The sequence below is a fragment of the Mesoplodon densirostris genome, chromosome 17 (genome assembly GCF_025265405.1).
Source record: "Mesoplodon densirostris isolate mMesDen1 chromosome 17, mMesDen1 primary haplotype, whole genome shotgun sequence".
NCBI lineage: Eukaryota > Metazoa > Chordata > Mammalia > Artiodactyla > Ziphiidae > Mesoplodon > Mesoplodon densirostris.
Window position 1 is genome coordinate 15,464,362 of NC_082677.1, and position 21,081 is coordinate 15,485,442.

The 21,081-nt window shown below is 41.3% G+C and overlaps 1 protein-coding gene across 1 annotated transcript in view; it reads right to left on the minus strand.

Annotated features, from left to right (window-relative positions):
* Positions 1-801: 801 nt before the first annotated feature.
* The window catches only part of LOC132477392 (phosphatidylinositol 3,4,5-trisphosphate 3-phosphatase TPTE2-like), a 50,202-nt gene continuing 29,922 nt past the window's right edge, over positions 802-21,081 (minus strand). The window contains exons 13-18 of the mRNA XM_060079759.1: positions 20,608-20,699; positions 9,302-9,400; positions 7,935-8,005; positions 3,590-3,696; positions 2,033-2,090; positions 802-1,108 (exon numbers count right to left, since the gene is read on the minus strand). Of these exons, the coding sequence (XP_059935742.1) occupies positions 802-1,108; positions 2,033-2,090; positions 3,590-3,696; positions 7,935-8,005; positions 9,302-9,400; positions 20,608-20,699 (734 nt within the window). The remainder of the gene's footprint in view (positions 1,109-2,032; positions 2,091-3,589; positions 3,697-7,934; positions 8,006-9,301; positions 9,401-20,607; positions 20,700-21,081) is intronic.

Sequence of the window (21,081 nt, forward strand, 5' to 3'; positions counted from 1 at the left end):
GAAAACTAAGGGGTCCGTCTAGATTCTAAAGAGGAGAATATACCTGCATACTGGTGTGGCTCCCGTGTTCTTGGTTTAAGTTTCAGAGTAAGCGTCCTGGATTTTCCCAAGGTGCTCCTCTGTGGCAACAGTGCCATCCGTCTTCTTCCAGGTGGGATCACAGTCCAGGCGGGATCACAGTCCAGGCTTGGACACATTGTTGGTGTGGCCCAGAGCCTTTGGGAAGCAGCACGGCCCTCGCCTGTGCCAGACCCTCCTCCCGTCCCAAGGAGCTCCTCTCTGCTGGGCTTGAGCTCAAGGCAGGGGCTGAGGGGAGGGGCCTGGGCTGCTCTGTTTAGACTGTGGCCGACAGCGGCCCCGAGCTTCTGCCTCTGTGTGTCCTGGCCTGGGCGGGATCCCAGAGAAGTCTGTGGGACCACCTGTGGGGCTGCTGATCCACTCTGGACCACGCCCTTCTTGCCTCTGCCCATCGGAAGCCCTTCCAGGGAGCAGCGTGCCAAAGCCGAGAGAGGCCCTGGCTCCCCGTCTGGGGACGGAGTGGTGGTGCTTGTGGGCAAAGTGGTCTCCTTTCAGGGGGAACCAGAGTGTCGTGCTTGCACTCCCCGTGAGGGGTGTCAGGGCTGACCCAGGCTGAAGTTTGTCTCGGGATCCCTCACTCCTTGCCATGCTGGAGCCTTTCATGTGGGGTACTGGCTGTTGTGAATTTCAGTGATGGTGGTCTCTGGGGTGTGACTTAATCAGCGAAGCAAAGGTAATTTCATTAAACTATGCCGTACGTATGCACTACTAACAAACCCTGGTTCATCTGACTCCCGTAGACTTGGGATGGGCAGCTGTTCCCTGGTCGTCTGGTTTACGGGAGCCCTTGTCGTCACCAGTGAGGTCAGCCGCCTCATTCTGTGCTGCTCCGAGACCCCCCAGGCCTCTAATAAAGAGTGCTTCATCCGCCCCCGCGGCTGATGTGGTGATCATGATCCACACTGGTACGTCCGCCCCTGCCGGCAGAACGGAAGCCGTGTGTGAGACCTCCAGTTTGCACACGTGTTTGTTCTCCCTGCAGGCTCGGTGGCGACTCCGGCCAGAAGCCAGAGAGGGTCGGGAAGGCCAGCTGCTGGCAGACGTTTAGTGGAGGGGGGATGCCCGGTGTTGTGCCCGATGGGCTCCAGAGCTATGCCTGGTCTTCCGTTTGCCTCTTCTTGAAAAGCAATTTTTCTACCTTACTTTTGTCCGTACTTCAACGGTCAGTAGCTACTGAGTGGTGCTTCTTCTGAACAGGCCTGGATTGAAGCAAAAACAGCAAATGGGACTGGCTTCCCTCAGGAAGTGACCTGCTCCAGAGCCCACCGGGCCCCTTTGTCTAAGCCCTGTTGGCAGTAGGTCTTCTCACGTGTTGTCCTGTGAACATTTAACTGAATATCTTCAACAGAAACTGTCTAAGGCAAGTAAGAGTGAGTGGGAGTAGTGAATGGAAACTTAACACAGAGTTGGTGTTTTTTACATTTCATTCTGTTTGCTTAATTCGTGGCTCAGTATTTGGGTACAATTTGTACCATTTCAAATCTGTACTCCAGACAAAAATAGAGTAACTTGAAATACTGTGTTTAAAGAAATTCTCGTGTTCTATCATTAAATTTGCCTAATAGTTGACTATATGGTTTGTTTAAGTACTTTACGTGCTAAGAACCAACTGTCAGGAATGTATGAGCTATGTATCGTGATATTTTAAGGTGATGGTTTTATTGCAACGAGCATTGGTTTTTTTTGTCAGCAAGATTCCTGATGTAAAATAACTACTGATATAAATACATATTCTGTATACACTGCAGTTACGAAACGTGGCCCACTAGAATTACTCTCCCTCCACCAGGCTCTGTATGTGATGTGACTGATTTGGCAGGATGCCATTCTATTTTTTAAAATAAACTTCTGGATATCAAGTTTTGGATAGTTCTGTTCCAGGTCAGTAAATTCTATTCAAGAAAACCAGTAGCGTTCTGATATATTATGATCTAAGTTTCTCAAGTTGTTTTACGAATTCTTCGCACTGGGTTCTAGGAAAGCAGCCCTGCTGGAGGCCCTGAACAAGTTCTCTTTATGAGCAAAAGCAGAATAGTGTGACAGCTCATAATTGCCAGAAATTTTAATCCATTTTGGAGGGTTAGGGAAGAGAAACCCCCCCACCAACTGTAATTTCCTTTATTTCAAAAAGCAAGATTCTGAAAAACTGGGGTTTCCCAACTTGTGCCAGTGTTCAAGGTAGATCTTACTCCTCACTTTTTTTCCCATTCACCTAGGCCTGCCCGCTGATCTGCTCTCCACAGATTATAGCTGCAGGAATTTTAAAGGCAATAACCTGGGCTGCCACAATACATTTCTGTAACCCAAATGACAGGGAATAATGTAGTCATAACATGGAAGGAGTTTGAAAGGCTGTGTCTCCAAGAGCTCTTCCTCTAAGGGGAGTCAGATTAAGGGGAGTAGAATAACATTTGCAGCCTGGCTTTTTGGGGGCTATTTTGAGGGGGAGAGAAGCACCTGCATGGCCTTCCATGCCACCACGCTGGTGGCTCTCCTCCCATCCCTGCTAGGTTGGCACCCACCAAGACTTCTCTATAAACTGTTGCTCTAGTTTCCCTTAAAAAATACTGACTGTGGCAACCTCCAGACCTCCTGGGGCTGCCAACCCAAGTGGCCAGTGGTTAGTGCTGTTACAACACTGCTTAGTTGGAATGGTCTGTCCCAACCCGCCAAACCCTATTTTGTTTATCGTGTGCTTTTTGCAAAGTGCAAGGTTTTTCAGTAACGAGTGCCTGTGTTTTAGCAGAGGCGCTGGTACCCATCATTTGCTACTTTTCACTTCCTGATCAATTCAACTTGGGCTAGATTGTTGAGAGCCTTGCCAATAAAAGGAAAATCACCCAAATAGTCAAGCCAACATAGAACTCTTTTCAAAGACAATTAGGGCCTTAAGATAATGGCAGTGAAAGTACTTAGAATAAAGTAGCACCTGGTACCAAAGAGAAAATGATTCCCTGTGGACACAGGACTAACCAGTGTCTATAATGAAAACTTGACCTTACTTCAGAGTTCCCCAAGCTTAGGTGAAGCTGGTTGTGAGCAGGGGTGAGGGGTTTTAAAACAATCTTTGCTGCCATTTCTGATGCTCGTTAATAGTTTGTAAATCAAGTAGAAGAAGGAAATTAGAAATTACTTTTCTAACAAATCCGAAATTACAAATGTAAAACAAAGCAGGGAATGAATACTTGTCCAAAAATAGATAAGTAAATAAACCCACAGTATTGGGGGTAATCACAATTTATAAATATGTTACTTTGATAGGAAAGTTTTATTTCTGAGTCCTTAAGTGACAACTAACGTTCCCGTGTACTGTTTCAAATTTATCTCAATACAAATGAAAACTGTGACTTCTTTCAAAAAAAACTACTGCCATTGACATTCTCCCTTGTATATATTTAATACAGTTCTCAAGGACATATGTATATATATATGTAAATATATCAGCAAGGAAATAGGTTTAATAGGTAGTAAGGATTGGGAAGAACATGATTCTAGCCAGAAGGGGAACTACCGTTGGTCACCTCATCAAAATAGACCTCGACTGCAAACTCTGGACGGTAAATTTTCCATGCTTTCGGTTTGTGGGGATTATCCAATTCACTTCTTGAAAGATAAAGCCTAGAATAGAAAAAAAAATTACATTTTATTGTAGGGCTAACAGAAAAGCCATGCTGTAGGACACCCTTGTTAGAGCTTTAAAAACAAAAAGCCTTGCTGGCCACCATCAGTCTCGACCCCTCCTCTGCATCTAATTAGCTTTCAAAGACCAGCTCTCCCACTTTCTCTCTTAAGACACAAAAATAGCATGACCTTCAGTAAGAACGTATCACTGATCCTTTTAATATTGCCTTTTATGGAATGAACATCTACATTTAATTTCTATATGTGATAAAGCAGACTAGATGTGTTTTAAAACCCAGTAATAACAAGTGTCTTTTAAATGATGAAGTTGGCATTTTGGGGAAATTAAGTCGCATAATAAAAACAGCTTTACCAAGGAGTATGGACATTCACACGTTAAATCTTCAGAAAGTATAAAAGTGAGGAGAAAAGTGACCTAGCATGTTGCTTCTCTACTATGAACATGGTGTTTTAAAGGAAAAAACTGTGCCCTTTAGCAAGAACCACTTTTGAGAAGTAGTACCAAATGAAGTTCCATCTAGATGTCTATTTGAGGGACTTAGCTCATGTTATAAGTCGAAGTTTTCTGTCTGGATACATCCAGGGGAAAAAATTGGTAAAAATGTTCCATCAAATCCAAAGTTCACTCTATCAATATCCACTAAATGTGTGTGCATTGTAGGTGTTTGGTCTAGGTTTTTATTTACCATCACCTTAGTGGACTTGAGGTGGGATTAGATGCAGTCTACATTTGAAGAAAAGGCTAGGATTGTATGTCATGGGAACTGTCAATTCATGCCACATACAATCATAACCACTTCTTCAAAACTCTTCTGTATGATTTTTTGAACGTTATCTTTCCTTTAGAATTGAAAGGTATGGTGATGCCAATCTCAAATTTTCAGCACCACAGTATAGAAGACGTGGAGAACTTCTAGATTTAGGAATGAGTTTCAGATATGATAGAGGTTCTTTGGTATACTCTTCAAATCAATTACTTTTTAAAAATAGATTACCCGATTTAGTTATAAGAAAATCAGTTTTAAATGGGAGACTACTACTGATTTTTTAAAAGCTGTCCTCACTGATACTTACTGTGTCTTATAACTTCTGCCCTAGATGTAAGTGTGTCAACTCGCTTTTAAACTAGCTGAAGCCTCCCTGGATGACACCTTCCTGTGGCACAGAATTTGGTGTTGCTCAGTCATCAGTAAATCCACACATACTGAGGACCTGCCATATTCAAGGTACTGAACAAACTCATATTAAACTTTCATGGGAGGCATTTGTTGCCACACTCAAGATCTGCTTATAGTATGTTTTATAACACAGTCCTATGGCATGGACCTTGAGGATAATGCAACAGTGGGTCTCAAGAATAGCCATATTTTTACAATCAGAGAAGAAAAGGAATCCAAATCGGAAAAGAAGTAAAACTGTCACTATTGGCAGATGACATGATACTATACATTGAGAATCCTAAAGATGCTACCAGAAAACTACTAGAGCTAGTCAATGAATTTGGTAAAGTAGCAGGATCCAAAATTCACAGCAGTGTCTTGATTCCTATACACTAGGGATGAAAAATCTGAAAGAGGAATTGAGGAAACACTCCCATTCACCACTGCAAACAAAAAGAATAAAATACCTAGGGATAAACCTACCTAAGGAGACAAAAGACCTGTATGCAGAAAAATGTAAGACACTGATGAAAGAAATTAAAGAGGATACAAACAGATGGAGAGATATACCATGTTCTTGGGTTGGAAGGATCAACATTGTGAAAATGAGTATACTACCCAAAGCAATCTACAGATTCAATGCAATTATCAAACTACCAATGGCATTTTTCACAAAACTAGAGCAAAAAATTTCACAGTTTGTATGGAAACACAAAAGACCCCAAATAGCCAAAGTAATCTTGAGAAATAAAAACGGAGCTGGAGGAATCTGGCTCCCTGACTTCAGACTATACGACAAGGCTATAGTAATTAAGACAGTATGGTACTCACACAAAAACAGAAATACAGATCAATGGAACAGGATAGAAAGCCCAGAGATAAACTCACACACATATGGTCACCTTATCTTTGATAAAGGAGGCAAGAATATACAATGGAGAAAAGACAGCCTCTTCAATAAGTGGTGCTGGGAAAACTGGACAGCCATGTGTCAAAGAATGAAATTAGAACACTTCCTAACACCATACACAAAAATAAACTCAAAATGGATTTGAAACCTAAATGTAAGGCCAGGCACTATAAAACACTTAGAGGAAAACATAGGAAGAACACTATGACATAAATCACAGCAAGATCCTTTTTGACCCACCTTCTAGAGAAATGGAAATAAAAACAAAAAAACAAATGGAACCTAATGAAACTTCAAAGCTTTTGCACAGCAAAGGAAACCATAAACAAGTTGAAAAGACAACCCTCAGAATGGGAGAAAATATTTGCCAATGAAGCAACTGGCAAAGGATTCACCTCCAAAATATACAAGCTCAATATGAAAAATGAAGCTCAATACCAAAAAAAACAAACAACCCAATCCAAACATGGGCAGAAGACCTAAAAAGACATTTCTCCAAAGAAGAGATACACAGTGGCAACAAACACATGAAAGAATGCTCAGCATCACTAATCATTAGAGAAATGCAAATCAAAATAACAATGAGGTGTCACCCCACACCAGTCAGAATGGCCATCATCAAAAAATCTACCAACAATAAATGCTGGAGAGGGTGTGGAGAAAAGGGAACCCTCTTGCACTTTTGGTGGGAATGTAAATTGATACAGCCACTATGGAGAACAGTATGGAGGTTCCTTAAAAAACTAAAATAGAACTACCATATGACCCAGCAATCCCACTACTGGGCATATACCCTGAGGAAAACCATAATTCAAAAAGAGTCATGTACCACAATGTTCATTGCAGCTCTGTTTACAATAGTCAAGACATGGAAGCAACCTTAAGTGTCCATCAACAGGTGAATGGATAAAGAAGATGTGGCACATATATGTAATGGAATATTACTCAGCCATAAAAAGAAATGAAATTGAGTTATCTGTAGTGAGGTGGATGGACCTAGAGTCTGTCATACAGAGTGAAGTAAGTCAGAAAGAGAAAAATACCATATGCCAACACATATATATGGAATCTAAAAAAAAAAAAAAAAAGTCACTATGAACCTAGGAGCAAGACAGGAATAAAGACACAGACCTACTAGAGAATGGACTTGAGGATATGGGGAGGGGGAAGGGTAAGTTGTGACAAAGTGAGAGAGTGGCATGGACATATATACACTACCAAATGTAAAATAGATAGCTAGTGGGAAGCAGCCACATAGCACAGGGAGATCAGCTTTGTGACCACCTAGAGGGGTGGGATAGGGAGGGTGGGAGAGATGGAAACGTAAGAGGGAAGAGATATGGGAACATATGTATACGTATAACTGATTCACTTTGTTATAAAGCAGAAACTAACACACCATTGTAAAGCAATTATATTCCAATAAAGATGTTAAAACAAAACAACAACAAAAAAGATGTGGCACATATATACAATGGAATATGAGCCATAAAAAGAAACAATCAAGTTATTTGTAGTGAGGTGATTGGACCTAGAGGCTATAATACAGAGTGAAGTAAGTCAGAAAGAGAAAAACAAATACTGTATGCTAACACATATATATGGAATCTAAAAAATTGGTTCTGATGAACCTAGGGACAGGGCAGGAATAAAGACAGACATAGAGAATGGACTTGAGGACACGGGGAGGGGGAAGGGTAAGCTGGGAAGAAGTGCGAGAGTGGCATGGATTTGTATATACTACCAGGTGTAAAATAGCTAGCTAGTGGGAAGCAGCTGCATAGCACAGGGAGATCAGCTCGGTGTTTTGTGTCCACCTCGAGGGGTGGGATAGGGATGGTGGGAGGGAGACACAAGAGGGAGGGGGTATGGGGATATATGTATACATATAGCTGATTCACTTTGCTATACAGCAGAAACTAACACAACATTGTAAGACAATTATACTCCAATAAAGATGTTAAAAAATAGCCATATTTTTTAAATAATCAGATCACAATAAGGAAGGCAATGAAGAACAGTGACTCAAGGATTTTTTGGTTTCTATAAATTGGGCTTATGGCAATTAGCAAAAGACTTGTCATTACCTCTTACATAAACATTCGAGACTAAGCTGTTTCTACTGGATTATACCATAGCCATACCTGTTATTTTGTATAAATGATGTATGGAACCAAAAGAAAAATGGACAGTTGTCATAGTATTTAGGAAGAGCCTAAAAAGACATGGTAAAAAAAAAAATTAGTTCTTAGTTTCCATTTTACTGTGAAAAATAATCTTTCCAAAGGGATTAAAATCCCTTCCTTTATTCATCTGTACGTTCATCAAATAACTGTAGCTATTGAATATGCAGCACTTACCGTCAACATTATACTCAAGACACCAAGACAGAGACTTTGAGAGATTGCTGTTCCTTTCTCTCGCCATTTCTAGCAAAATTTTTAAGGACATGTATTTTCTCTATGATAGATATTTATAAATTTAGACACTGGTCTTTTAATCTGGTTTGGATAGTGCTAAACAGAATCTACTAAGGATCTATGTCTATTTCTGCCCCAATGATATCATCCGTTCCTACAAGGAGCAGCTACATTGGATAATTAACCACGATTGATGATGATAGAAATACCTAAGATTTCTGAAAGTGCTTTCATCTCATGACCCTTGACAATCACAAAGGCCAGATATCACCAACATCCCCTTGGCTAGTGCCCCTACACCAGTGCTTCTGCTTAGAGACCACTGATTCAGAGAATTCAGACTGGCTCCGTTATTCAAGGGGAGCTATCCCGGCCACTTGCTTCAACACATGTACCATTTCAAACTTAGTAAAGTCTCCACCAACAGGGAGCAAGCAGGGGATGCAGGCGGGCACAGGAAATAAGCTTTAAATTGAGCAAACACAGTTATACGTTGGCGGTTCTGGTTGATGATTTAATAGGAAAATGAAACTATTGGGGCTTAGAAATTTGCTATATACAGAATAATCAGACATACATTTGATAAATGGTAACATCAATTATACTGTAATGACAATGGAAGATATTCTTATCTTTCATAAATATTGGATTAAATATGCTACTTTAAATGAATTATACATCAATTGAGAGGAAAGCAAAATCTCCCTCACTTTAACGTATTTTATAAGTTATGGGGAGCAATGTGTTTTAAAGATACAAACCAAAAATATCACTGCTATGTAGTTTATACCTTGGTTTTTTTTTTTTTTAACATCTGGGTTTTTGTATTTTTTTCTTATTTGAAAATTAATACATGCAAATTGTATATAATTTAGAAAACAAATGAGCAAAAATATATTTAATTACATATTTTCTTTTTAAAAAAAAATTCTATATAGAAATCTGACTTGTTTCGTCTCCCCATCCCTGACTAGGGGTTGACATCTCCTGTCATCTCCCTTGTTGGGAATTGTAGCAAAGGAAATCCCAAACCAGAATCATTCAGAAGACTAGACAAGCTTAGCAGCATAGATTGTTTCTTGATTACTCACCGAACAAGAAGAGAGAAATTTCACTTTCACCTCATCATACAGAGCTGGACAGTTGGATAGATTAATTATTACTCTGTCTGTTTCAGCATCATGAACCATCTGTGAATGAACACATGGAATTCAGAACTATAAACTTAACTGATAATGAGACAACAGTGAAGTTCATGTTCACTTACTGAGGCTTCTTCTATCTAATCACGTACTCTTGGTCTCATAGCCCAATGACTACATGTATAAATGTTAATATTTATTTCTATAAAGTTGCAATACTGGTAACATTTTTAACAGGCCATCGTGGTTGAGGGTTATGGTGGAACACTTGAAAAGCAAAGTATTCAATTTTCTAGTAGACTTTAACCAAGTAAACATTAGTGTTGAATGTGTGTCACCTAATTTTCATATGTTGGGGATACATAAGAAGCTCACTTTTAAAGCTAGTATGCGTATTTAAAAAGCAATGCCTAGTTGCTCACATTTTATCAAAAATGTGTTTGCTGATGGGATCATAGGCCTTGTCTGTAGCAGACTGCTGGATGGAGTGACCAAAGGTAGGCCAAGTTTCTGGAATGAACGATTCTGAAGCTATACTGATTATTTGTTACGGATACACCCTTGTATGATAATGACCCCCACAGTGAGAAAGGTCTGTGCTAGGCCCTGTGAAAAATACAAAAGAAAGTGAAGACTCCGTTGATGCTTCGGGGAGTAAAACACATCAGGAACAATAGCAGAATAGCATAGAACTACGTGTTAAGCTGTATGATGAAGACTAAGGGTGCAGCTGTGTGCTTCAGGGAGGCTAACAGGCGTAGAATGAGAAAGTGTCACCGAGGAGGTAGAAACTGAGATGGGCGTGGAAGGATTTGTATAAATGAAGAGGAGCACTGAGGCGGGATCCAGATGGTGGAGTAGGAAGATGCTCCCACGGACACTCCAAAACTACAGTTACGTGTGCAACAGCTCTCTTTGAGAAAGACCTGAAGACTAGTAGAACAGCTCTCCTACAACTAAGGATATAAAGAAAAAAACACATTGAGACAGGAGGAGGGCAGAGATGTGGTCTCAGCAGGACCCATACCCCCAACATGGCTACCCACAAGTGGGAGGGGACCTCACAAACACGGAGGTTCTCCCTAAGGAGAGGGCTTTGAGCTCCACATCAGGCACCCCAGCCCTGGGGACCTGCACCAGGACAATGAGCCCCCATAACATCTCGCTTATGAAAACCAGCAGGGCTTGTATCCAGGAGAGCTGTAGGAAACCAAGACTCTGCTCTTAAAGGGCACACACACAAATTCACTCACTTTGAGTCCCAGGACAGAGGCAGCGCTTTGCAAAGTGCCCAGGCCGTATGTGAAGTACATTCATGAACTTGAGGGTGAGTGCCAAAGCGGGGGAAGAAACTGCCTCTGGGCAACAAAGTGCTGGTGGGCATCATTTAAAAAATTTTCCTTCTACCGAGGCTGGCCCAGCACTGGCAGGTGCCATTTCAAAACATTTGCCCTCTACCTTGCTACCACCACTCACCCCAGCACCAGCATTCCCCTGCAGACCTTTCCTGCCCAAAGCAGCTCCTCCCAGCTGGCACCCCTCCAAAGCAGCTGCCACCCTGCCATATCCAGCGGGAGTCCTTGGCTGGTTGTAGTCCCCCTCCTCCCAGGGTGGGAGCCAACCCCACTCCCCACTGTACCTGCAACTCTTGTGGTTCGGCCCCACAGCCAGCCACACTGGGGCCAGCCTTGTCCACCAGTGAATGTGCAGCAGCTGGGGCCAGGCCACACAGGCAGCTGGCTTGGGGGCCAGCCCCTTCCACCAGTGGGACTGCAGCAACTGTGGTACCACACAACAGGACGGGCACATGCAGCCCCCACAGAACACATCCCTGGCTCTGGTGACCAGCAGGGATTGCTCGTCTGGGCCCCACAGGAAACCACCTACAACACCTTCTTCAAAACCAGAAGAGGTAGCTAATCTACCTCATACACAGAAACAAATGAGGAGACAGGAATACGTTCCAAGTCAAAGAACAAGACAAAACTTCAGGATAAGAACCAACGAAATGGACATAAGTCATCAACCTGATAGTGTTCAAATACCCATAAAGATACACACCAAACTTGGAAGAAGAATGAACACAGTGAGAACTTCAACAAAGAGATATAAAAAAGAACCAGTCCGAGCTGAAGAATACAATTACTGAAAGGAACAATACAGTAGATGGAATCAAGAGCATATGAGGTGCAAAAGAATGGAAAAACAACTAGTTATGTACAAGGGAACCCCTATAAGACTATCAGCTGATTTTTCAGCAGAAACTGTACAGGCCATAAGCGAGTGGCACAATATATTCCAAGTACTGAGAGGGAAAAACTTATAGCCAAGAATACTCTATCCGGCAAGGTTACTGTACAGAATTGAAGGAGGAATAAAGTTTCCCTGACAAGCAGAAACTACAGGAGTTCACCACTGAACCAGTCGTACAAGAAATGTTAAAAGGACTTCTTTAAGGAAAAAAGAAAAGGCCATTACTAGAAATCAGAAAACATGTGAAAGGAAGAATCTCCCTGGTAAAAGCAAACGTAAAGGCAGTGGATCAACCACTTACAAAGGTTATAAAGTTTAAAGACAAAAGTTGTAAAATCAACTATAACTACAATAATTAGTAGGTATACAAAATCAAAAGATGTAAAATGTATCAAAAACATAAAACATGGAGTGGGGGGAGTAAAAATGTAGAACTTAAGTAATCAACTTAAAATAGACTGCTATACACGAACCTCAAATTAACCACAAACCAAAAACCTAATATTGAGAAAAATTAGAAAAAGGAATTCAAACATAATGCTAAAGAAAGTCATCAAATTCCAAAGGAAGACAGCGAGAGAAGAAGGAACATAGAAGAACTGCAAAAACAACCAGAAAATAATTCACAAAATGGTATTGAGTACAACCTATCAATAATCACTTTAAATGTAAATTCTTCAATCAAAAGACATAGGGTGACTGATGGATTAAAAAAAACAAGACCCATCTATATGCTGCCTACGAGAGATTCACTTCTGATCTGAAGACACACACAGACTGAAAGTGAAGGGATACAAAAAAATATTCCATGCAAATAGAAACAAAAATGTGGGGTAGCAATACTTATAGTATACAAAACAGACTTTAAAACAAAGGCTGTAGGACAGCCACATGTAAAAGAACATTCTCGAACACCATGTAGAAAAACTCAAAATGGATTAAAGACCTAAATGTAAGACTGGATACTATAAAACCCCTAGAGGAAAACGTAAGCAGAACACTCTTTGATGTAAATTATAGCAATAATTCTTTGGATCTGTCTCCTAAATCAAAGGAAACAAAAGCAAAAATAAATGGGACCTAATTAAGCATATAAGCTTTTGCATAGCAATGGAAACCAATGACAAAATGAAGAGATAACCTACTGAATGGGGAAAAATATTTGCAAATGATATGACTGATAAGGGGTTAATATCCAAAATATATAAGCAGCTCCTACAACTCAACATTAAAAAAAAAAAAGGCAATTAAAAAATGGGCAGAAGACCTGAATAGAGACTTTTCCAGAGAGGACGTGCAGATGACCAACAGGCACGTGAAAAGATGCTCAACATTGTTAATCATCAGATAAATGCAAATTAAAACCACAATGAGACATCACCTCAAACCTGTCAGAATGGCTATCATCAAAAAGAAGACAAGCCTCTTCAATAAGTGGTGCTGGGAAAACCGGACAGCTACATATAAAAGACTGAAATTAGAACACTACCTAACACCATACACAAAAATAAACTCCAAATGGATTAAAGACTTAAATGTAAGACCAGACACTATAAACGCTTAGAGGAAAACATAGGCAAAACACTCTGACAGTCATAAACCACAGCAAGATCTTTTTGGACCCACTTCTTAGAGTAACGGAAATAAAAACAAAAATAAACAAATGGGACTTAATTAAACTTAAAAGCTTTTGTACAGCAAAGGAAACCATAAACAAGATGAAAAGACAACCCTCAGAATGGGAGAAAATATTTGCAAATGAAACAATGGACAAAGGATTAACCTCCAAAATATACAAACAGCTGAAGGAGTTCAATATCAAAAAAACAGGGCTTCCCTGGTTGCGCAGTGGTTGAGAGTCCACCTGCCGATGCAGGGGACGCGGGTTTGTGCCCCGGTCCAGGAGGATCCCACATGCCGCCGAGTGGCTGGGCCCGTGAGCCACAGCCGCTGAGCCTGTGCATCCGGAGCCTGTGCTCCGCAACGGGAGAGGCCACAGCAGTGAGAGGCCCGCGTACCGCAAAAAACAAACAAACAAACAAACACAACAACAATCCAGTTAAAAAATGGGCGGCAGACCTAAATAGACATTTCACAAGAAAGACATACAGATGGCCAAGAGGCACATGAAAAGATGCTCAACATCACTAATTATTAGAGAGATGCAAATCAAAACTACAATGAGGTCACCTCATGCCAGTCAAAATGGCCATTATCAAAAAATCTAGAAACAATAAATGCTGGAAAGAGTGTGGTGAAAAGGGAACCCTCATGCACTGTAGGTGGGAATGTAAATTGATACAGCCACTATGGAGAACAGTATGGAGGTTCCTTAAAAAACTACAAAGAGAACTACCATATGACCCAGCAGTCCCAGTACTGGGCATATACCCTGAGCAAACCATAATTCAAAACGAGACATGGGGCTTCCCTGGTGGCGCAGTGGTTAAGAATCCGCCTCCCAATGCAGGGGACATGGGTTCGAGCCCTGGTCCGGGAAGATCCCACATGCCGTGGAGCAACTAAGTTCGTGCGCCACAACTACTGAGCCTGCGCTCCAGAGCCCACAAGCCACAACTCCTGAAGCCCAGGCGCCTAGAGCCCGTGCCCTGCAACACGAGAAGCCACCGCAAAGAGAGCCCGTGCACCGCAATGAAGAGTAGCCCCTGCTCACCGCAACTAAAGAAAGCCCATGCACAGCAAAGACCCAACACAGCCACAAAAAAAAAAAAAGACGTACCACAATGTTCATTGCAGCACTATTGACAATAGCCAGAACATGGAACCAACCTATATGTCCATTGACAGATGAATTGAATGGATAAAGAAGATGTGGCACATATATACAATGGAATATTACTCAGTCATGAACAGAAACAAAATTGAGTTATTTGTAGTGAGGTGGATGGACCTAGAGTCTGTTGTACAGAGTGAAGTCAGTCAGAAAGAGAAAAACAAATACCGTATGCTAACACATATATATGGAATCTAAAAAATATATGTATATGGTACTGATGAACCTAGTTGCAGGGCAGGAATAAAGAGGTAGACATAGGGGCTTCCCTGGTGGCACAGTGGTTGAGAGTCTGCCTGCCGAGGCAGGGGACACGGGTTCGTGCCCCGGTCCGGGAAGATCCCACGTGACGCGGAGCGGCTAGGCCCGTGAGCCATGGCTGCTGAGCCTGCGCGTCCAGAGCCTGTGCTCTGCAGCGGGAGAGGCCACAACAGTGAGAGGCCCGTGTACCGCAAAAAAAAAAAAAAAAAAAAAAAGAGGTAGACATAGAAAATGGACTTGAGAACATGGGGTGGGAGGGCAAAGCTGGTGCGAAATGAGAGTAGCATCAACATACATACACTACCGAATGTAAAACAGTTGGCTGGTGGGAAGGAGCAGCATAACACAGGGAGATCAGCTCGGTACTTTGCGATGATCTAGGGGGTGGGATAGGGAGGGTGGGAGGGAGGCTCAAGAGGGAGGGGATATGGGGATGTGTATGCATATGGCTGATTTGCTTTGTTGTGCAACAGAAACTGACACAGTATTGTGAAGCAATTATACTCCAATAAAGATTAAAAAAGAAAAAGACAACCAATGTTGGCAAGGATGTGGAGAAAAGGGACCCTTCATACACTGTTGGTGGGAAAGTAAATTGGTGCAGCGACTGTGGCAAACAGTATGGAGGCTTCTCAAAAAACCAAAAAATAGAACTATCATGTGACCAAGCAATCCACTCCTGGGTATGTATACAGAAAAAACTCCCACTAATTCAAAAAGATACATGCACTCCAATGTTTATAGCAGCATTATTTACAATTGCCAAGATATGGAAGCAACCTAAATGTCCATCAACAGATGAATGGATAAAGAAGATGTGGCATATGAGTAGTATTCCACTGTGTGATAGATAAACATATACTTTATATATATACATATATATATATATATATGTATATATATATATATATATATATACACACACAAACACACACATATATATCACACAGTGGAATACTACTCAGCCATAAAAAAGAACAATTTGCTATTTGCAACAACATGGATGGACTTTGAGGGTATTATGCTAAGTGAAATAAGTCAGAGTAAGACCAATACTGTATGATATCCTTTATATGTGGACTATAAAGAATAAAACAAACTAGGGAATATAACAAAAGAAACAGACTCACAGATATAAAATAAACTAGTGGTTCCCAGTGGGGAGATGGAAGGGGGGAGGGGCAAGATAGGGGTAGGGGACTAAGAGGTACAAATTATGTATAAAATAAATAAGCTACAAAGATATATTGTATAACACAGGGAATATAGCCAATATTTAAATAATAACTGTGAATGAAGTATAACCTTTAAAAATTGTGAATCACTATGTTGTACATCTGTAACTTATATAATATTGTCCATCAACTATAATTCAATTTAAAAATCCCCAAAAATAAAACCAATTTTTAAAAACAAAGGCCGTGGGAGTTCCCTGGTGGCACAATGGTTAAGAATCTGCCTGCCAATGCAGGGGACACGGGTTTGAGCCCTGGTCTGGGAAGATCCCACATGCCGCGGAGCAACTAAGCCCGTGCGCCACAGCTACTGAGCCTGCACGTCTGGAGCCTGTGCTCTGCAACAAGAGAAGGCCGCAACAGTGAGAGGCCCACGCACCACGATGAAGAGTGGCCCCCACTCGCCGCAACTAGAGAAAGCCCTCGCACAGAAACGAAGACCCAACACAGCCAAAAATAAATAAATAAATAAGTTTAAATAAATAAAACATAAGTAAAATTGCATCCAAAAGAATAAAATACTTCGGAATAAGTTTAACCAAGGAAGTGAAAGACCTGCACTCTGAAAACTATAAGACGTCGATGAAAGACGTAAATGTGACACAATTAAATGGAAAGGTATACTGTGCTTATGGATTGGAAGAATTCATATTGTTAACATGTCCGTGCTACTACCCAAAGCAATATACAAATTCAATGTAATCCCTATCAAAATACCAAGAGCATTTTTCACAGAACTAGAATCCTAAAATTTGTGTGGAACCACAAAAGACCCCAAATAGCCACAGTAATCTTTAAAAGAACAAAACTGGAGGTATCCGTTTTTCTGACTTCAAACGATATCACAGAGTTATAGTATTCAAAACAGTATGTTACTGGAACAAAAACAGATACATAGATCAATGGAACACAATAGAGAGGCCAGAAATAAATCCACACACTTATGGTCAATTAAACTACAACAGAGATGACAAGAATATACAAAGTGGAAAAGACAATCTCTTCAATAAGCAGTGTTGGAAAAACTGGACAGTTACATGCAAAAGAATGAATCTGGACCACTACCTTACACCACATATGACAATAAAGTTAAAATGGATTAAAAATTTGAATGTAAGGCCTGAAACCATAAAACTTCTAGAAGAAAGCATAGGCAGTCAGCTCTTTGACTTTGATCTTAGCAATACCTTTATGGATCCGTCTCCTCAGGCAAGGGCAACAAAAGCAAAAATAAACAAGTGGGACATCAAACTAAAATGCTTTTGCACAGTGAAGGAATCCTGCAATAAAATGGAAAGATAATCTATTGAATGGGAGAAGATACTTGTAAATTATGTATCCAATAGATGTTAAAATCCAGAATATAAAAATAACTCATAAAACTTAAAAAAGAAACATCAAAACAAGAAACAATCCAATTGAAAAATGGGCAGAGGACCTAGAGCAGACATTTTTCTAAAGAAGACATACAGACGGCCAACAGGCACATGAAAAAATGCTCATCATTACTAATCATCAGGGAAATGCAATTCAAAACCAGAACATCACCTCATACCTGTCAGAATAACTATTATCAAAGGACAAAAAATAACATTGGTGAAGGTGTGGAAAAAAAGAAACCCTCTTTCACTGTTGGTGGGAATGTAAAATGGTGCAGCCACTATGGAAAACAGTATGGAGGTTCCTCAAAAAATTAAAAATAGAACTACCACCTGATTGAACAATTCCACTTCTGGGTATTTATCCAAAAAAAAAAAAATCAACAACAACACTAATTTGAAAAGATATATGCACCCCTATGTTCACTGTAGCATTATTTACAATAGCCAAGATATGGAAGCAACCTAAGTCCATCAACAAAGAAAATGTGAGGTATATATGTGTGTATATATATATATATATGCACATGTATGTATATATGAATATTATCCATACAAGAAGGAAATCTTTCGTTTGTGACAATATGGATGGACTCAGAAGGTATTATGCTAAGTGTATTAAGTCAAAGAAAGACAAATACTGCATGATTTCACTTACATGTAGAATCTAAAAAACAAATGAACATAAAACAGAAGCAGACTCATAGGTACAAAGAACAAACTGGTGGTTGGCAGGGGATAGGAGGATGGGTGAAATAGGTGAAGGGGAATAAGAGGTACAAACTTCCAGTTATAAATAGGTCATGGGGATGTAATATACAGAATAGGGAATATAGTCAATAATGTTGTAATAACTTTAAATGGTGACAGATGGTAACTAAACTGAACGGTGATCATCTCATAATGTATATAAATGTCAGATCACTATGTTGTACACCTGAAACTAATATAATATGGTATGTCAATTATACTTCAATTTTTAACAAAGAGGAGCTCTGTAAAGAGAATCCAGTTCAGACAGGGGACTGGGAGGGCAGGGCTGGAGGAGGGGAAAGACCAGCAACAACAGGAAACAGAAATTAGAGTGCTGTGTTCCAAGGGCCAGAGGGGACCCAGTCTACCTGGCATGGGGACAACAGGCCACGTTACTACTGCGAATCAGCTCAGGTATGATAGGGCTGTACCTTGAGAATTCAAGACCCAGGGAAACAGGAACGGAGTTGTTGAAGATTAGAGTGGAGCATCTCCCAGGCGATAAAGTTGGGCTGGTGATGATCACATCTAACAGTTATTTAGTGATGTGTAACTCACAAAGCAACTTCACATATATCATCTAATTCAATCCTCACAACACTTGAGATGTAACCTTTACTTTACAGATAAGAATACTGAGCCAAAAGGACTTCCCTGGTGGTCCAGTGGTTAAGACTCCACGCTTCCACTGCAGGGGGCATGGGTTCAATCCCTGGTGGGGAAACTAAGATCCCGCATGCCTCACAGCCAGAAAAAAGAAAGAATATTGCGCCAAAGATCTTAACTAGCTTTGACTGTGGGTACACAGTGTGTCTTCTGCTCTAGCTACAGCTTTTTACAATGAGAGCAGTATTTCAGGATGCATATTGCAGGACCCTATATACTGCCCTGTATAAGGAGAAAGCAAAGGTAAGGAGACCACTGGAGAAGTCTAGGCATGAGCAAATGAGGTCCTACACCGGGTAGTGGCAATGGGAACACACAGGAAGGGAGCGAGTGAAGAGAGATTCCAGTGGTCTCATCAGCAGGAATTGGTGACTGACTGGATTTAGGGGCCACGGGCAAAGAGAGAAACAAAGGGCTTCCCTGGTGGCACAGTGGTTGAAAGTCCGCCTGCCGATGCAGGGGATGCGGGTTCGTGCCCCGGGCCGGGAAGATCCCACATGCCGCAAAGCGGCTGGGCCCGTGAGCCATGGCCGCTGAGCCTGCACATCCGGAGCCTGTGCTCCGCAACGGGACGGGCCACAATAGTGAGAGGCCCACGTACTGCCAAAAAAAAAAAAGAGAGAGAGAATCATAGATGATACCAGATTTGAAAGTCTGAGTAAGAGAATGCTGGTGCCATTTGCAGAAGCAGATGAAAAGTTCATTGGATAAATTTGGATTGACAACTGTGTTTGAATTGCTGGGGTAAAGAATGCCCACACTGCAGCTGCTGTGTCTACCCCGTGTATGGGGCTCATACATACGTGTCAAGTGAATGAAAGAAGATATTATAGTTTAAAGGAGGGGAATGGATGTGTAGAACCAAGAATAGAGTATGTGTGGAGATAAGAACAGAAAGCCAGGGATGAGGCCTGGGGGGAGTGCCCCCTCCCGGGGGTCAGGGGAGTAAAAAGAAGGAGGAGGAGAGGTAATAGGAGGACTAGAGACCAAAGCCTGAGAAAGAATCTTAAAAGTTTATATTTCTGGGCTTTCCTGGTGGCGCAGTGGTTGAGAGTCCGCCTGCCGATGCAGGGGACACGGGTTCGTGCCCCGGTCCGGGAAGATCCCACGTGCCGCGGAGCGGCTGGGCCCGTGAGCCATGGCCGCTGAGCCTGCACGTCCGGAGCCTGTGCTCCGCAACGGGAGAGGCCACAACAGTGAGAGGCCCGCGTACCGCAAAAGAAATAAAAAATAAAAGTTTATATTTCTTACACCCATGAAGGAAGCTTTCCTGTTGCTCCAGGAGAGGTTTGTAGTCTTAACCTTTTCTTCAGCCTTTAAGAAAACTGACTATTTGGTCCCAAAGAGATTCCTCCGCGATCCATACACCCCTGCGCTGCTTCTCACTGTGCCGTCCCATAGGATAGCTGAGTTAGAATCACTTGAGACATTGCCAAGTGTAGAGATTCCTGGGCCCCTTTCCACATTTCCTGAATCACACTTTGGGGGTATAACTTAGGAATCTGCATCTTTACCAGTCTCTAGGTGATTTTCATGCACATTAGAATTTCAGAATCAGTGCCATATAATAAAAATGACCAAGAAGAAGAGAATATGGCTAAAAGTGACAGATCCATGAATTTAAAACTCTGACAGATTCCTGGGAACAGGCTTGGCATTTGTGGAAAAGTGAAAGGCAAAGCACCACTCTGAACTGAAAATATATTCTGGAAAACTATTTCCCCTGAACACTATTTTGAACAATAAATTTAACTCTTGACTCAAATCCAAACCCAGGGACACCAAGTTGGATGGTAACCAGAAAGCAACACAGCCTCTCCCTGTGGTGAGGGATGGTTTGGGGAGGGCCACATGCTGATTTGACACTGAGATTTAAAACAAACACTAGAATTTTCAGTTTCCATGCTCTCTTACCCTACAGTTTTTGGAAGCAGAACAGAAGAAGACAGGCTTTCCTTGCATTATTATTTCTACTTTTAGATCATTTCCATTGCCTTCTCCAACACCTGAATGAAATTAAAGAGTTAGGCTGGTTAGAGCAAAGATCAAAATGTCTCACCAATTAACAATATGGATTAAAAAGAGAAAAAATTATCCCAGCTAACAGTGTGCCAATATTGAATCATTTGGGCTCTTGCATGGATTTTGTCTTTGAAAGACAAGGCTTCAAGTTCAGTTCTGTCCCCTAAAGCAGAATTTATAAGGCTGGAGAAAAAAAAAAAAACAAAAGACATTGTTCAGCTTCTAAGATTTAGAATTCCATCACTTCACCTTCATAGGAAAAAAAAATTAGGGAAGGGGATGTGCAACCTTTCTTGTTGATGTGTTGCTTTCTTCAGACTTCTAATTGTGATGTTTCTCAATAATAAATAGTCTAAATTCCTCTTG